This window comes from Platichthys flesus, chromosome 10, assembly GCF_949316205.1.
Source record: "Platichthys flesus chromosome 10, fPlaFle2.1, whole genome shotgun sequence".
Lineage (NCBI taxonomy): Eukaryota > Metazoa > Chordata > Actinopteri > Pleuronectiformes > Pleuronectidae > Platichthys > Platichthys flesus.
In genome coordinates, this window is record NC_084954.1 from 4,509,854 (window position 1) to 4,524,618 (window position 14,765).

Genomic DNA, 14,765 nt, shown 5'->3' on the forward strand with positions numbered 1-14,765 from the left:
TGCTATCTGAGAGGTTTAATTAATGCAAACCATCAGGAAACCAGAACCATTTATCCTCCAGTGTGCAGCACATCCCAAATGTGGCACAGGGGCTGAATCCAGCGTCGTCCCCTCAGGTGACGCGGACGTGAAAACCAATGACAACTCGGCGTCACCTTTCACCGGCTGTCGGAGGAGAGAGAGTCATTAATCAGTGGCCGGAGGGTTCAGTATCTCTGACGCTGACACGGCCGCAGGCGACTGAGCTGAAGACCGAAGATACGGTTTGTACTTCACAAATGAGAAAAAGGCTTTGTGCTGTTAGATGATGTGCTTTAGAGATAACATGGGACAAGCAGGAGGTGGTGCTTCTTTCTTTCTCACGGCGTGCAGCACAAATACAACAAACAATAACTATAATAAATAGTATAATATTATTCTTTAGAGCTCAAACGTCAAACTAGACCCAACAGTTTCCTCTTCATTCATCAATCACCTCACTCACCTGAAGCTGATGTCACTTTGTGGCATTTCAATTTAGGAATAAAATCTCTGCATGTGAATTTCTTATAGTTTCTGTGTTTCATTTAAAACCCAGGTTTTAATATTAACAGATCTTTAATGATGGGAAACTAAATTAGTCAGAGAAAATAAGGCTGAATTGCATTAATTACCACCTGGTTGTTCTTACGAGACACCTAATTAATATCAAATTTAGTTATCCACAGAATGATGATGTTGTAATGTTGTGTTACAGCAGCAGCTGCAGTGTAACCACGCTGCGTGGAGCCTGTGATGTGTGTCCCTGGAGACTCCGAGCCACTGGAAGTCATCACTGCGAGGGCGAGTAAGATGTGTGAGGGGGACACGGGGCAAAATGAAAATCTCACTGGTAATCAGCATCGCTCCACCGGCTCCAGATGTTGATGGAGATCCTGGAACAGCTGGTGTTTAGCTGTAATTGCCACCAGCAGCCTCCCAGCTCTCAGGTACATGTGGTTCTCCTCATCAAGTCCAATGAGGACAGATTGTCTGCGTCACTCGGCTCGTCCTCCTGATTCTGCAGAAACACAACAACATGAACACACACTCTGAATGTGTCTGTTCGTTTCATTACATCCACTCTGCTACACAAACACCTGCTCATGTTACAGACCTCACTCAGGTGCACGTGAAACATTTTAGCTGCTTTCATTTTAAAAAAATCTGAGCGTAAAGAATTCATCTGTTGGCAATTGTGATAAAGGTTTTATTCATGTTAATAATATTTATTTATTTACAGAATAAAAATGCAGAAAAGATGTGCATTTATGTTTACATTTTACATGGTATTTATTTTTGATTTATAGTCAAATGTATGGTTAACCGTCTTTGTCATGAGGGTTTGATAATGGTATAATACATATTTCATATATATTTGTTGGACGATATATCCATTTAAGAAATTGTTAACTTCCAAATATCATTATTGGCATTGGTCTTCAAAAATCCATAATGGTAACGCTGTTATTTAATGTATTTATGTTTCATTGGTTAATTTGTTTTAACCACACATCTTCTGCTAATTGTAATAAAGTGACTATTTGTTTAAAGCACCACTATGCGTCTTTTCCTGAGCAACAGCGCCCTCTGCAGTAAAATGTCATGTTTGTTTCTGTTGGGCTCCATGTCCAAGTGATGAGGTGGTTTTCATGGAGAGAAAAATCAAAGCAGAGTCCCACTAACTGAGCGGTGGATATTACCCACAATCCTCTGCTTCCTGAACCAGAAGAGCTGCTACTGCTACAAATAAACCAAACTCTGTTTAGAGTTCCTCTTATTTTAAGGGTTTCCGGCTAAATATTGGAGATAAACTCAGGTTTTTCAACTGATCTTCAGTTCAGCTTCACTCTTCAACTTGCTGGACCTGATTGTGATGATTGAAGAATCAGTTCCTCTCCCAGGAGATCGAAACCCACTCCCCACAGTTCCATAGAACAGACGTTCAGGGTGAGGAGTGGGAATGAAGGAGGAAACATTCTCCACATTCACACTCGCCCAACCATCAAACTCCTTTTGAAGCTGCTATAAAAACTGCACAGTGTCGCTTTATTAAGATATCTGCTCATCGCTTCCTATCATCTCTACAATCACATCTGAAGGAACGATCAGGTCGGAGCCGAGACGGAAATCTCTCAATTTGTTCTGCTGCTGTAATAAAACCTCTTGCAGTTATCTGATTGAAAAACATCTTAACATTTTAAAATAAGAGAAAGTGAGAAGAGGGGAAACCAACATTGGCTCGTTGTTCATCACCACTGGATGTAGGTGACAGGATACAGTCGCTGAGAGGAGAGTATCAGGACACGTTGTGCAGCCCCTCGTGCAGAATAACCACACACTGAAGTGTCGTGCACAGTGCAGCCTCGGGCGGCGACTCTCGGCTGTGATTGGAGGACGCGCTCTTGCCTCCTCACTCCCACGCGGTGCCACTTCTCCCTCATCACTCTTGAAACCTGGAAATTACTGGAATCCATCAGTCGTCACGTGGATCTTAACAATCTGTCTCTCTGAGCTGCGTGTCAGCACAGTGGCACTGCCCACGGGTGACCTTCACCGCCATGCAGGGCCTCAGCTGCGAGTGTGAGTGACAGCCCGATCTCTCCGAGGTGAGCTAATGCGGGGAACCTTGGAAAATATTGAAAAGGAATGAAGAGAGTTGAGGCTGTGAGGAGAAGCGAGCATCCATCCTCCAGGAGAGGGATTCGAAGCCTTTGTGTTACTACGTTGTACATTTGACATTTGCAATTCCTTTGTGAAACCATCTGTACCAATGTCAATGATTATATGTACGAGGACATCCGTCACTTTCCAAAATCCTTTGTTTGCCTCCCTCCATAAAGGAGAAGTTGACGAATGCATGTTTTACAGTTTCGATTGTTATTTGTCAGAAGGCCTCACCTCTCATCGATCCCAGTCTTCCCAGTCGTCCTTGGGGCAAGATACTGGATTACCCCTCACAGTAACAGTGCTGCCCTCAGATGCACTTCATGAATGTGTGTGAAGAGCAATAAACTGTTCACCTCACCACTGACAATAATGATATGAATGATTAATACAACGCGGCCACAAAGTGTGTTACATGGTTGAGACAGGATTTAAACATTTCAGGGCCGAGAGGGGGCATTAGATCAGGGAATTAAACAATATATTAAAGGGCAACATTAAAACAATAACAACAATAAAACAGACAACACAGCAGAAGTGGGGCTGTTATAAAAGCAAAGGGAGGAACTACCCAGTATTAGTCTGTTTAATAATAAGAGTTTATAGAAACTCGCCATTTTCTGCATGACTTCCCTACTCTGGTTATTTCATTTATAACTTGTTAATAGATCAAAAATATATCATCATAGTTACATGAGCTTAATAGTTTTCTCTGAGGGGCCCTGGAATGGTCCTAACCCCCCTTACCTGCGCCCCTGCGTGCGAAATAAAGACACTACGTGATAAAAAAACTTAGTTTAAGTTAGGATTAGTTATTTAAAAGGTGTTAATGGAGTCAGGATCTGAGGAACATGTCATGGAATGTCCTCACTACTGTAGGAAGTCAAACAAGACCTGCGCGCGCGTGAGTGTGTGTGAGTATTCAAAACAAACTTTATCACCTCTGTCAAACTTCCTGCTTAGCTCAGAGTGTGTTTGTGTGTGTGTGTGAGTGTGTGTGTGTGTGAGTCCTCCTCCACCTCCTGACGGCTGCTTGTGGACACACCAAGCCGAGCAGCAGCGTCCCCCCCTCGGATCAACTCCTCCAGAAGAACCCGGGTCCAAATCTCAGACTCTATGATTCCAACAAACACGAAGACACAAACTCTCCAGGTTCGTTTCGACTTCCGCTTCCCCGGCTAACCGGTTAGCATCGAGTCACGAGGGGAAAGAGAAGTCTGCTCAAAGTGGTTAAACTTTCCCAGGTGTGGAGCCACTTACGTGTCCGCCATGTTCTGAGGTCACAGCCCGCTGCGTGTCACTGAGTGTGTTGTGTGTGGTTGTTGTGTGTCCCAGCCGCTGAACCGTGAAACATGGAGGACCGAGGCCCGGCTCAGAGGAAGATGTCCACAGCTGGAGACAGTCTGTACAAGGTGCTGGGTCTGGAGCGAGGAGCCACGCAGGAGGACATCAAGAAGGCGTACAGGTGGGTTCTCACACTGGGAGCTACTGGTTACACATCAGCCAGTTCCCTTTTTAAAGACTTGAACCAACACAAACTGGGGAGAGTTTGTGTTTTAGAGCTTGAATGACTCACTCAAAACTATTTACACAACAGTTTCACAATCACCCTGTGGATCTACGTGCTTCTCTATCACACATCACTCACACACTACCTGCACAGAGGGTTCTGTATCTTGTAGTGAATCTTGCCCAAGGGCACTTTGGCATTCAGACTGAAGACTGCGATCGATCGAACCGGCAACCTTCTGGTTAGTGGACCACGCCCCCCTCTCCCTCCTGCTCTCCCAGTTCAGATAACCAGTCTACATTAACAACATCTTTATTTGTGTAGCACTTATCTAACAAGGTTATAAAGAACTTCACAAACACAATCCATGGCTAAAAGATTATTGAACTAAAATAAAAGGTTTTAAATTCAGTTCAATTATAATCATAACATGCTAAAATGTAAATCATGCTAAAATGTATAGATAATAGGCAGAGTGGGTAGAGGTCATCCTCCAACCAGAGGGTCAGCAGTTCAATCCCAGTCTTCCCAGTGGTCCTTGGGGCAAGATACTGGATTAAACCTCACAGTAACAGTGCTGCCCTCAGATGCACTGCATGAATATGTGTGAAGAGCGATAAACTGTTCACATCACCACTGACAATAATGATATGAATGATTTATACAACACAGCCACAAAGTGTGTTACATGGTTGAGACAGGATTTAAACATTTCAGGGCCGAGGCAAATAATCAGGGAATTAAACAATATATTAAAGGGCATCATTAAAACAATAAAAACAATGAAACAGACAACACAGCTGAACTGGGGCTGTTATAAAAGCTAAGGGAGGAACTACCCAGCATTAGTCAGCTTAATAAGTGTTACTTATACTCAACTCGCCATTTTCTGTATGACTTCCCTACTCCCCCTCCCATACACACAAGACATACAGACACACACAAGATTGACAACACATCAACCAGACAATGACAGAAACAGCAATGATTGAAAATACCACGAAGCAGAAACAACATCTGGACTAGAATGGTAGAAAGGTCAACATTCTCCTGATGAAACTATGTTTAATGTGAATTATTACCTGATAAACATGTTAGAGTATTACAAACTGCCCTCGGGCAATGTAGGAGAAAGTGAAAATACGTTTTCTGGATGTGCACCATGATTTTGTGGGTTGTTCACTGACCCGTAACACTTCCCTCCACCAGGTTTCTTAAGAATAGTAAAGTTTTTAAGTAGGCGAGAGAATTCAGTCCAGGTCTTGTGACACGAGTCGATCAGAAAGTGAACAGCAGCAATAAAACCTTTTATCAAGAAGAAACCTTGTACAACGGACCTGCAATAAATGCCACACTGATAATTCTCACTTGTGTCCACACGGCTTCAGAGGAGTTTGATTATATTCTGTAATTTTAATCAGCCTCAGTGGAAGTGTTTGTCTTTTGTTTATTTTACAGCAGGTTGTAAAGTAAACAACTCAAACTAAGAACTGCACAGTAGCTTCTGCTCAACAGATCCCATACATTAGGTGCTATGTGTTGTAGTAACCAGTAGATGTCGCTAGTAAGCTACATCCCTTCCTTAAATATATCAAAGTGATGAAATAAGTATGAAATAAAAGTGACGACACACGATTACAAATGTTTGTGTGATCGAGACCATGAAAAGATTCAGATGAGACGAGATCTAATGAGATTCTTTATTTGTCCCACAACAGGTATTTGTTGTGTTACAGCAGTTGTAAGTGAAAGTGAAAGTAAAAAGCGTCTGTAAATGCAATAATAAGATAAATAAGTGTAGTAGAAACATGATCATAGATGACACAAGGCTGCACGTTGCACAGGTTATTATAATTATTATAATTCATGCTGCATGTTTGGATTTAAGAGGTTCAGTACGACACAAAGACAGAAGTTAGATTTGTTGTTCTGCACATTTGCAGGAAGATTTATTCTGCTCATTAGGATTAATGACATACTGGACGTTTTCTTGGCAAAGATTCCATCTGTATAAAAGTTGTAGTAATAGTTCACACTCAGCCAGTTGTGTATCTGGATTTGTGTTGATCATTCCCTGTGCTAAAGGCTGGTGTCCCTCTCATCCTTGTGTTTCCAGGAAACAGGCACTAAGGCATCATCCCGATAAGAACCCGGACAACCCAGAAGCTGCCGAGAAGTTCAAGGAGATCAACAACGCCAACTCCATCCTCAGCGACGAGAACAAGCGGAAGATCTACGACGAGTACGGATCCATGGGCCTGTACGTGGCCGAGCAGTTTGGAGACGAAAGCGTGAAACTGCACTTCCTCGTGAACAAGTGGTGGTTCAAGGTGAGAGACGTCTGGATCTCATGATGCCCTGCAGCTGGAGAGTGGTGTGTTGGGACTAGTTGCAGAAACAACGGCGCAGAAGAGACGGAGCTTTTATCGTTGTTCTTTTTTGTGTGATTTGTAAATAGTTCTCTGGCAGGTTGTAACGTATACACAGAGCGTTGTTTCTGAAGAGGAGAAATTTGCTTTGTTTCTTTGAGTTTTGGTGAAATGTAGCTTTATGCAGCCCTATAGTCAATTCCCTGCTTTTACCTGAGTTCACTTTATAACCACCTGAATAATGTCTACTAATGGAAGTGAGTGGAGTCCATAACACATTGTCAATTATTTACATAAGAATTTATTTCACCAAAGCAGTCATGTAGTTGTAATAGTAATGATTCGCTACCAGAAATAAGATTTAGTTATGTTTAGGCTATTTAAGCTACATTTAGGCCCTGTATAACAAACTCAATGGATATGGGCACTAGGCCAATAATGAAAATAGCAATCTCCCTTATCAATGACCTGCATACAAAACAGCAGCTCACATTTAAATCTGAATTATCAATATGGGAGCTAATAACAAGCCACACAGAATAGTAACTGCCACAAAAGTCTCCCTAGTATAACATAAACTCTGTGTTCACATGGAGTTACAGTCACCTGTTACACACAGGAACATGCACACAGGCTTGTTAACCCCACGTGGGGGGGGGGAGGGTTCAAAGCAAACACCGAGACGTCTGCAAATTACCTTTAACATTGTAGTTTGTTTGAAGACACCAAAAGGTACCAAGTGAACCTGCTCTGTACAATAACTGACACGTCTATGAAAGGAAGCAGCCCCTCGAGGGGTTGAAGCTGCAGCTACTGGTGTGTATTACACAGTGTGTTGGTTATTCACATTCCCATTTGCCTTCCCCTTGTGTTTAAGGCCCTCCTGGGGTGTGGATGTTTCTTCACCTGCCTCTGCTGCTGTTGCTGCTGCTGCTTCTGCTGCGGGAGGTGCGGCCCCCCCACCCCCGAAGAGGAACCCAACTTCTACATGGACCCGGACGACCTGGACGGGGAGTTTGGAGAACACAGAGCAGGTGAGGGGAAGTCTGCGTTCAGACAGTGAACACACACGCCGTCTCCTGGCTGGTCACACACAGACAGAACAAGGCGACCAAGCAGTTCACCACTGATTCCCGTCTTTACCGACCGCTGACAGCTTCGTGGTAAATGTGACCTGGGGTCAGTCGCGGCAAGAAAGTGAAGATGTGTCTCCTCCTCTGAGTCTTGCCCGTGTCCTGCGTTGTGTTTTTTAGATACTTCACCATTTTTATGTCTCCAGCTGCGACATTAACTCCAGTTGTTTCTGTGAGAAGCAGCGCGTGGTGGGTTCAGTGTTAAATTCTGTTTCACAGAAGGAGATCCTGTGATAGTTGCTCAGCCGAGCTCCTCCTCTGCTGCTGCTGAGGATCCAGGTACAGTTCTGTCCCTGCAGGTGATGCTCAGCTGCTCTGTGCTGCTTCAACTCTCTGACAGAGGCTCTAACACGCCTGGAACTGTGTCGCTCACAACATTCACTCACTCACTAACATTCAAGGATTTCCTGGTTCTAACAGCTTCCCACAGGAGAAAGCACAATCGGCTGAGGGGGATTCTTCTTCTTCTATCTGTTCCTCTTTTTTAACTTTCCTTGTTTTCACCTGCTGCTGCTGTTGATGCTTTCAATGTAGAGCGGTCAAATAATGATTGTAAAGAAACGTGCTCCTCTTTTAAGATACTAAAAATATGAATTGAAGGCTTCACATGCGTTTGTTTAAACATCTGCTCTGTTGTCCTGCTCTCTAATGCTGCCAATCAAATACAACGAATTGTCTATTTCTTCTAAACCTGCTGTTTTTATTGTGTTTCCAGCCGGAGGAGAGCATGTGATCGTTATGCAGCCGAGTCCTGCTGCCGCCGACAAATCAGGTAAAGTTCCTCTCTTCAGGAAACTCTCACCTGTTAGTTTCAGCTGCTGCGGAATCCAAGATGATGTCTTTTAAACGTTTAACCTGTCAAACAGTCAAACACAAGAATATGAAGTTCACATTTGTATGAAACAGGGAAAACAAGCAAATCTTCATATTTATAAGCAGGAAGCAGCAAATGTGGCATTTGTTTGGTTTAAGTGAAGGATTGAGATGAGTAGATCTTTCTCTGATCATAAAGATGGATGATGCACAGCCACTGGATCCCATCGCACAAAACATACTGCACTTCTAACCTGATTTGAAGCCAGAGTCTCAAATAAGCAGGGTTTTTTAAAATGTGTTTTCAAACTCATGGAAAAAAATAAAATCCCTAAAAAGTTATGGAAAAGTCGTGGAAATTAGTTATATTCAAATTTGTTAATGTCGTTCAGTTACGCTGAGTTTAAAATAATTCATATTCTTTTAAAGAAACACACTCAAAATATAAACAGGCATACTTGGGTTTGTGTCATTTAAGGTTAACTGTATGCCTTGGAATTCTCATTGTTAGTTTAAATACACTGAGATCTCACAAAATGTTCGGTCATGGAAATTTGGTTTAAAGTTATTGAAAAGTTATTGAAAAGTCATGGAAATCCATTGGTCAAAATGTGTATGAACCCTGAAATAAGTGATAGAAAGTTGTCGTTGTTATTAAAACTCTGTTTGTCACCCGTGCAGGTGACAACGCAACGATTGTGATTCAGCCTCAAGCGAGTGACGGCTCCTCGGGGCCCGGAGCCGCCCTACAGGAAGAGTGAGCTCAGGAATGAAGACGAGAATGAATGACTTGAGTGAGTGGAGTCATTTCTGATTGTGAACCGTCTCTAAACCAGGTCATGGCTGTTGATGAACACAAGTCCAGTGTGTGTGTGTCTGTGTGTGTTTCCCCTCAGACTGTGGCCGGCCTGCAGAAAACCTGTTCATCTCTCAGGTGTTTGCGTTTACATGAACCAGGCAGCGATCTGATTGTGCCAACGTTTCTCTTCCTTTTAAAAACAACAATGTTAATGGTGTATTCTTTAATCCCGTCTTTTATTTATTTCTATAAGATATAATATGGAGCAACTCTTAAAAATGACTTGATGACCAGATGTTTTCTATTTAGTTGACTCGTGTACTTTGATTGTGTAAACTGTTTCCGACAGAGTTCCAACCCAGAGGATATCCACAGTTTTATTCAAGGGAACGGTACATTTAGATCTGGTCTCCTTTTTAAATTTGTGCCATATGAGCTCTGTCCGTGTTTGTGTCCGTCCCAGCTCAAACCTCGAAAAACTCATCGTTAGCCAGTCGTCAGTTTGTTTGTACTGGTCACTCGTGATGGATCAGGACTCGTTCATCGCCGTTTGATTCGTTACCTCATGGAAAACACGTCTTTTCCAAAGAGCTGAGCGGGGGGGGGCACATAGTAGCTGTACTGTACAAGCACTTGAAACGAAAGCCAACAGGGACTTTATTTTATTATGACTTTTTGTGCCAAATGTTTCTTGTTTTCTGATATTTCTGGACGCTCCAGATGTGTCGAGAGCTTTTCTTCCTCTGGTGTTTGAGACGACTTGTTCCCTGAGAAGTTGTGACGATGTGTTAAAGGTCCAGTGTGTAAGATTTACCTTTTTAGAATAGGCCTTTTATATTTAACCACTTTATTTTAAGAAGGAAGTGGAGGGTGAGGTGAGGGGTATCCACCTGCAACATGCAGCTTAACCACTAGATGTCACTAAATTCTACACACTGAACCTTTAAATACTGGAATCATGTTATCTTGTAAATTCAGAGATATATATTTTAAATCTGAGGTTTTTATATATATGCATATATATTTATGTAAAACCTTAAATGATGTCATCTTTAATCATGTTTATATTTTATGATTCTGCTGTGTGGGCATCGTTGGGTTGCTTCTATCTAATTTAATTTGTACAAATCTATATCTATTCAATCTATTGAGATTTAAAAGAACATTTGTATATTTTGTTTAATTATCTCAACCTTCCCTGGTAACGTAATGATTTTTTGTTTTGAATGACTTTTACATGCTTCTGTAAAATGTAATATTTGTCTGTTCAATAAACTGGTAAAACTGGAACAGCTGGTGTGTGCTTTGATTAAAAGAGTTTCCTGTCCGTGAGCAGCAGCTCTGAGATCAGGAAGCTGCCATTGGCTGCTCTCATGCTCCTCCTCTGACAGGAGGCAGGTGTGGGAGCAGCTGGCCGGTTTTCAAGCTTCACTTCAAACCAGTTGAACTTAAAGTCAGGGAATAAGTGAGAGTGTGTTCACCTGAAGAGAAATGGAGTTATCCTCTGATTCTGAGGAACAGCTTCTGATTGAGACTCAACCTCTCGGATGGTTTGTTTCAAATCTTTTTATCCTCCTTGTAAATTCAGTCACTGCTTTACACGTTCAGAATTTAATCTGGACTCATTTGCTCACCTGCACTCCTCCGACAGGGCGAGTTCTCTGGAGGAGAGATACTCTGAATCCAGATCGGAGATCCTGGAAGACGCCTCTGGTTCCTGTGACCTGTGGCAAACTGAGCGAACCCTCCAGCTCTGCCAGGAGACGGGTGCGATGCCGGCGGCTGAAAGTGAGGCAAGACGTGTGGCAAGGAGGAAACTCTTCATCGCCGGCGCCCTCACCCTCGTGTTCATGATCGGGGAGGTGATCGGTAAGATCACAAGTGGATTAAATGACTCCCTGACTCAATGCACCAAACGTTTTGGTTATATCTTGAACTGACCGTTTATAACTGTCTCCTGAAATATCCTTTTTTTTTTGTCTGTGAAAGGAAAGTGACTCCTACATTTACTGAAGTACATTTTCCAAGAGTTAAATAAAAGAAATGGCAACAATATGTAGAATGTAGACAGAATATTTACAATGTGAACAGGATTTTGAACAAAAAGATATGTTCAGAGACAGAACATGAATACTTCATACTTTATAACAAATATTTAGTTTAATTTTGTCACTGATTAGATTCCCTCACAGCATCCGAGAGTCGTCTAAAACCCTGCCCCCCCCCTCCAGGTGGATACGCCGCCCACAGTCTGGCCATCATGACGGACGCAGCTCATCTCCTCACGGACTTCGGGAGCATCTCCATCAGCATCTTCTCTCTGTGGATCTCCTCCCGACCTCGGACGCAGACCATGACCTTCGGCTGGCATCGAGCGGGTGAGGTCAAAACACTGGAGCGAAGACTTTGTTGTTCGGAGAGAGAGAGAAATGATGTTCAATGTAGAGATTTCACAAGGTTTGTAGTTTATTATGTATTTGTGGGTCTTTTTTTTTAGTATTTGGAAATACTCTTGGCTGGATTGTGTTCCCTGAGTGAGATGAGGAGATTTATATCAATCTCATAACTGTGCATTGAATATGAACAGGGCTGAGGTTTGTTTTAAATATCTGGCAAAACGTTTTAGAGGCATTTTTTGAAAATATATATATAAATTATTATTAACCCCTTAATGCCTGAATTACTTTCCAATTATATAAAAAAATATATTATTTGTGTTTTGGCTGTCATACAGATACTAAATTAATTGGAGATTGTGAATTTCAATATAGCATATACAGTAGATATAAAATTAATGTATGAGGCAAATTAGCGACATTAGGCATAATGGGTCATAGCCTTAATTTAACTCATTTTCCAGTCTCTGGTATGTAGATTGATGCTGCTTTTGCTTGAAATTGAATAACAACATGTGTTTCTGTACAATCATTGCTGTTCCATCATCACAGTATTTAAAATACAGCTTGATACCTCAAAATAACTGCACAGTCCCAAGTGGCTAGTATGTATTTTCCACATCAACTACTAGATGGCCACAGAGTGCTTCCAATACCTTCCTTGGTATGTGTAGTATTTGCACCATCAGGCACAATCGTAATCAAATCATAAATCGTAAGACCGGAATAGGGTTTGAGGCAAATTCGCGACTTTCATCCACAAGGGGGTAACTCTGATGATCCAAGTGGATTCTACTTATATAAAATTTGCCTTTTTCTTCCCCCTGTAAGAGATCATATGTAAATGATTTTGACTTGTTTTGTGTGTTTTGTGTGACTCTCAGTTGTTGTGTTGAACAGAGATCTTGGGCATGTTGTTGTCCATCGTCTCCATCTGGGCTTTGACGGCGGCTCTGGTCTTGTCGGCCGCTCAGAGGATCTCAGACGGGAACTACGACATCGACGGTCGCATCATGTTGATCACGTCGGGCTGCGCTGTGGGCGCCAACATCCTGTGAGTGGGACGAGGTCGGGTCATCGACCTCCTGCAGGCAGACGTCTCATCAAACGTCTCTGAAGAGTGTTTTTTGATTTGTTTGACCCAGGATGGTGTTGATCCTCCATCAGTCCGGGGCCTCCCACGGACACGGCCACAGCCACGGGGTTTCCACCGGCCGGCCGCAGGGGCACGGGGAGCGTCACAGTCACGGCAACGCCAGCGTGAGGGCGGCCTTCATCCACGTGCTGGGAGATCTGCTGCAGAGCGCCGGCGTCCTGCTGGCCGCCACCGTCATCCACTTCTGGGTGAGTGGGTTCTTATGAGGAGTCGTAGTCGGATGTGGCAGATCTGCATTAACTCCACTTACTGTTCCTGGAGCTTTCAGCTGTATCGTGTGGACGGAGGGAGACTCCACCACCTGATGGAGTCAGTGGGATGTGGTTGAAGCTCTGGAAAAAGCTAGAAAGTAAAGCTTGAGAGTATTTTATTTCTAAATTCGAGAGCAAAGTTGTTATTGTTTTACTTTATTTGTTGGTACAAGGTCAAGAGGTGATATAAGCTGCATCTCTATTGTTTTAAACTGAAACACAAAGATAAACTAAGTCCCTGGAAGTGGTTGCATCAACTTTTTTTGATAAATTTGAGGCAGACAGACAAATTAATGTGTTTAGTCGGAGAACCTGTCCTCACGTGTGGAGTTGATGCAATAAACTCTTTATTCTGTGGTTTCTTATTTCTTGTGAATCATATTTGTACTTTCCTCACAGCCTGAATATAAAGTAGCAGATCCTATATGCACGTTCCTGTTCTCCGTCCTCGTTCTGGGGACGACGCTTCCAGTCACTAAGGACGTCCTCAGGATCCTGATGCAGGGTAAACACTGCATGGAAAGTCATTCCATCAGTTCCTGCAGTTCCTGTTGTGGTCAGTGACTTCTCTCCTGTTTTCCTGCAGGAGCTCCTCGGGACACGAGCTTCAGCGCCGTGAGAGAGTCGCTGCTGTCGGTCGGAGGAGTCGTGGCCGTGCACAGTTTGCACATGTGGAGCCTCAACCCCAGCAACGCTTTACTATCAGTCCACGTGGTCACAGGTAAAGGCCAAAACAAACACTGCTTATCTACAGCGGGGGGGGGGGGAGACGTGTGCATGAGGTGCTAAGCAGCAAGTTGTTCTGGATGTTTGATTGTTTGGTCATATCTCAGAATTCACGACTTCTGTAAAGATTGGTGTGGCATAGAAAAGTCCTTTTATATATATAGATTTGTAAAATAGTGATAGTCCACTAGCCGGTGGTGTAGAGTCACTGCAACTGCAAGAAAAATCACAAATGGTTAATGAAGTCAAACCAAGAGGTGGTGTAGAGAAGATGAAACTGCAGCACTGGAGTTTGTTCAGGATCATTTTAAAGTCATTACTCTGAGCAAATGTCTGTTTCTGTATTTGTGTCGTCAGAAAAAGACGCAGATTCACAGATCGTCCTCACGAGGGCGACAAAGCTCCTGCGCTCGGAGTTCAGTTTCCACAGCGTCACGATCCAAGTGGAGCGTCTCAGTCCCGAGTCCCGGACGGACGACACAGGAATCTGAGGGAGAAGCTTCCACAAGCCTCCGACTCACCTGCTATCTGAGGGGTTTTGACACTGTTAACATGTATTACACATGGTTTCCTCCCCATTGTGTTCCTTACATATAGTTTCTGTCTGCTGGAGTTCAGCTAATATTTACTACTCTTGTATTTATACAACATCCTAGAGCTGGGATCCTTTGAAATGTGTTTTCTCTTTTGTTTTAAAAGTCACGTTTTAACTTTATTCGTTTCTTAAATTTGGCTAATTCTCCTTGAAAAATTAAGAAACTTTCACAACCTCCTTTTGCACAAATCTGAAATGTGAAGTCAAATATATTTGTCAGGCATTTGAAACTAGAAGAATTATAACATTCTAAGTAAATTAGACAGAAATGTATAAAGTACTATGGTATTTTCTTTCCATGTTGTATTCTTGATTCGAGCATAAGATGCCAA

The 14,765-nt window shown here is 42.8% G+C and overlaps 2 protein-coding genes and 1 long non-coding RNA gene across 6 annotated transcripts; 2 read left to right on the forward strand and 1 right to left on the reverse strand.

Moving 5' to 3' along the window:
• On the reverse strand, positions 1-3,637 carry LOC133961394 (uncharacterized). The gene is made up of 3 exons (XR_009922002.1): positions 2,255-3,637; positions 870-1,039; positions 1-165 (listed from the first exon to the last, which is right to left on the reverse strand). It is a non-coding gene; the product is annotated as an uncharacterized LOC133961394 (long non-coding RNA).
• A 38-nt stretch (positions 3,638-3,675) lies between these two features.
• LOC133961392 (dnaJ homolog subfamily C member 5-like) lies at positions 3,676-10,599 on the forward strand. Of its 4 annotated transcripts, XM_062396481.1 has the most exons (8): positions 3,676-3,837; positions 4,021-4,150; positions 6,312-6,525; positions 7,442-7,598; positions 7,917-7,976; positions 8,413-8,469; positions 9,192-9,304; positions 9,407-10,599. In XM_062396481.1, exons 2-7 carry the CDS (start codon positions 4,038-4,040, stop codon positions 9,269-9,271), a joined length of 681 nt encoding a protein of 226 aa, XP_062252465.1. In that variant the 5' UTR covers positions 3,676-3,837; positions 4,021-4,037; the 3' UTR covers positions 9,272-9,304; positions 9,407-10,599. The 4 variants fall into 4 exon arrangements, with proteins under 4 accessions (XP_062252465.1, XP_062252464.1, XP_062252463.1 ...); XM_062396480.1 differs by having other exon boundaries at positions 3,676-3,929; positions 9,192-10,599; XM_062396479.1 differs by having other exon boundaries at positions 3,677-3,837; positions 9,192-10,599.
• Positions 10,600-10,723: 124 nt separating this feature from the next.
• LOC133961391 (proton-coupled zinc antiporter SLC30A2-like) lies at positions 10,724-14,760 on the forward strand. Its single transcript, XM_062396478.1, has 8 exons — positions 10,724-10,859; positions 10,961-11,178; positions 11,541-11,687; positions 12,606-12,759; positions 12,851-13,049; positions 13,512-13,617; positions 13,699-13,833; positions 14,196-14,760. Exons 1-8 carry the CDS (start codon positions 10,801-10,803, stop codon positions 14,327-14,329), a joined length of 1,152 nt encoding a protein of 383 aa, XP_062252462.1. The 5' UTR covers positions 10,724-10,800; the 3' UTR covers positions 14,330-14,760.
• Positions 14,761-14,765: the final 5 nt, after the last annotated feature.

What these genes read in the sequence shown, in the direction of transcription:
- LOC133961391 (XM_062396478.1), top strand. Translation starts at nt 10,801, where the DNA reads ATGGAGTTATCCTCTGATTCTGAGGAACAGCTTCTGATTGAGACTCAA. An exon ending in CTTCGGCTGGCATCGAGCGG is followed by an intron (nt 11,688 to 12,605) that starts GTGAGGTCAAAA and finishes TGTGTTGAACAG; the next exon opens with AGATCTTGGGCATGTTGTTG. An exon ending in CCTCAGGATCCTGATGCAGG is followed by an intron (nt 13,618 to 13,698) that starts GTAAACACTGCA and finishes GTTTTCCTGCAG; the next exon opens with GAGCTCCTCGGGACACGAGC.
- LOC133961392 (XM_062396480.1), top strand. Translation starts at nt 4,038, where the DNA reads ATGGAGGACCGAGGCCCGGCTCAGAGGAAGATGTCCACAGCTGGAGAC. An exon ending in GACATCAAGAAGGCGTACAG is followed by an intron (nt 4,151 to 6,311) that starts GTGGGTTCTCAC and finishes TTGTGTTTCCAG; the next exon opens with GAAACAGGCACTAAGGCATC. An exon ending in TGCTGCCGCCGACAAATCAG is followed by an intron (nt 8,470 to 9,191) that starts GTAAAGTTCCTC and finishes TCACCCGTGCAG; the next exon opens with GTGACAACGCAACGATTGTG.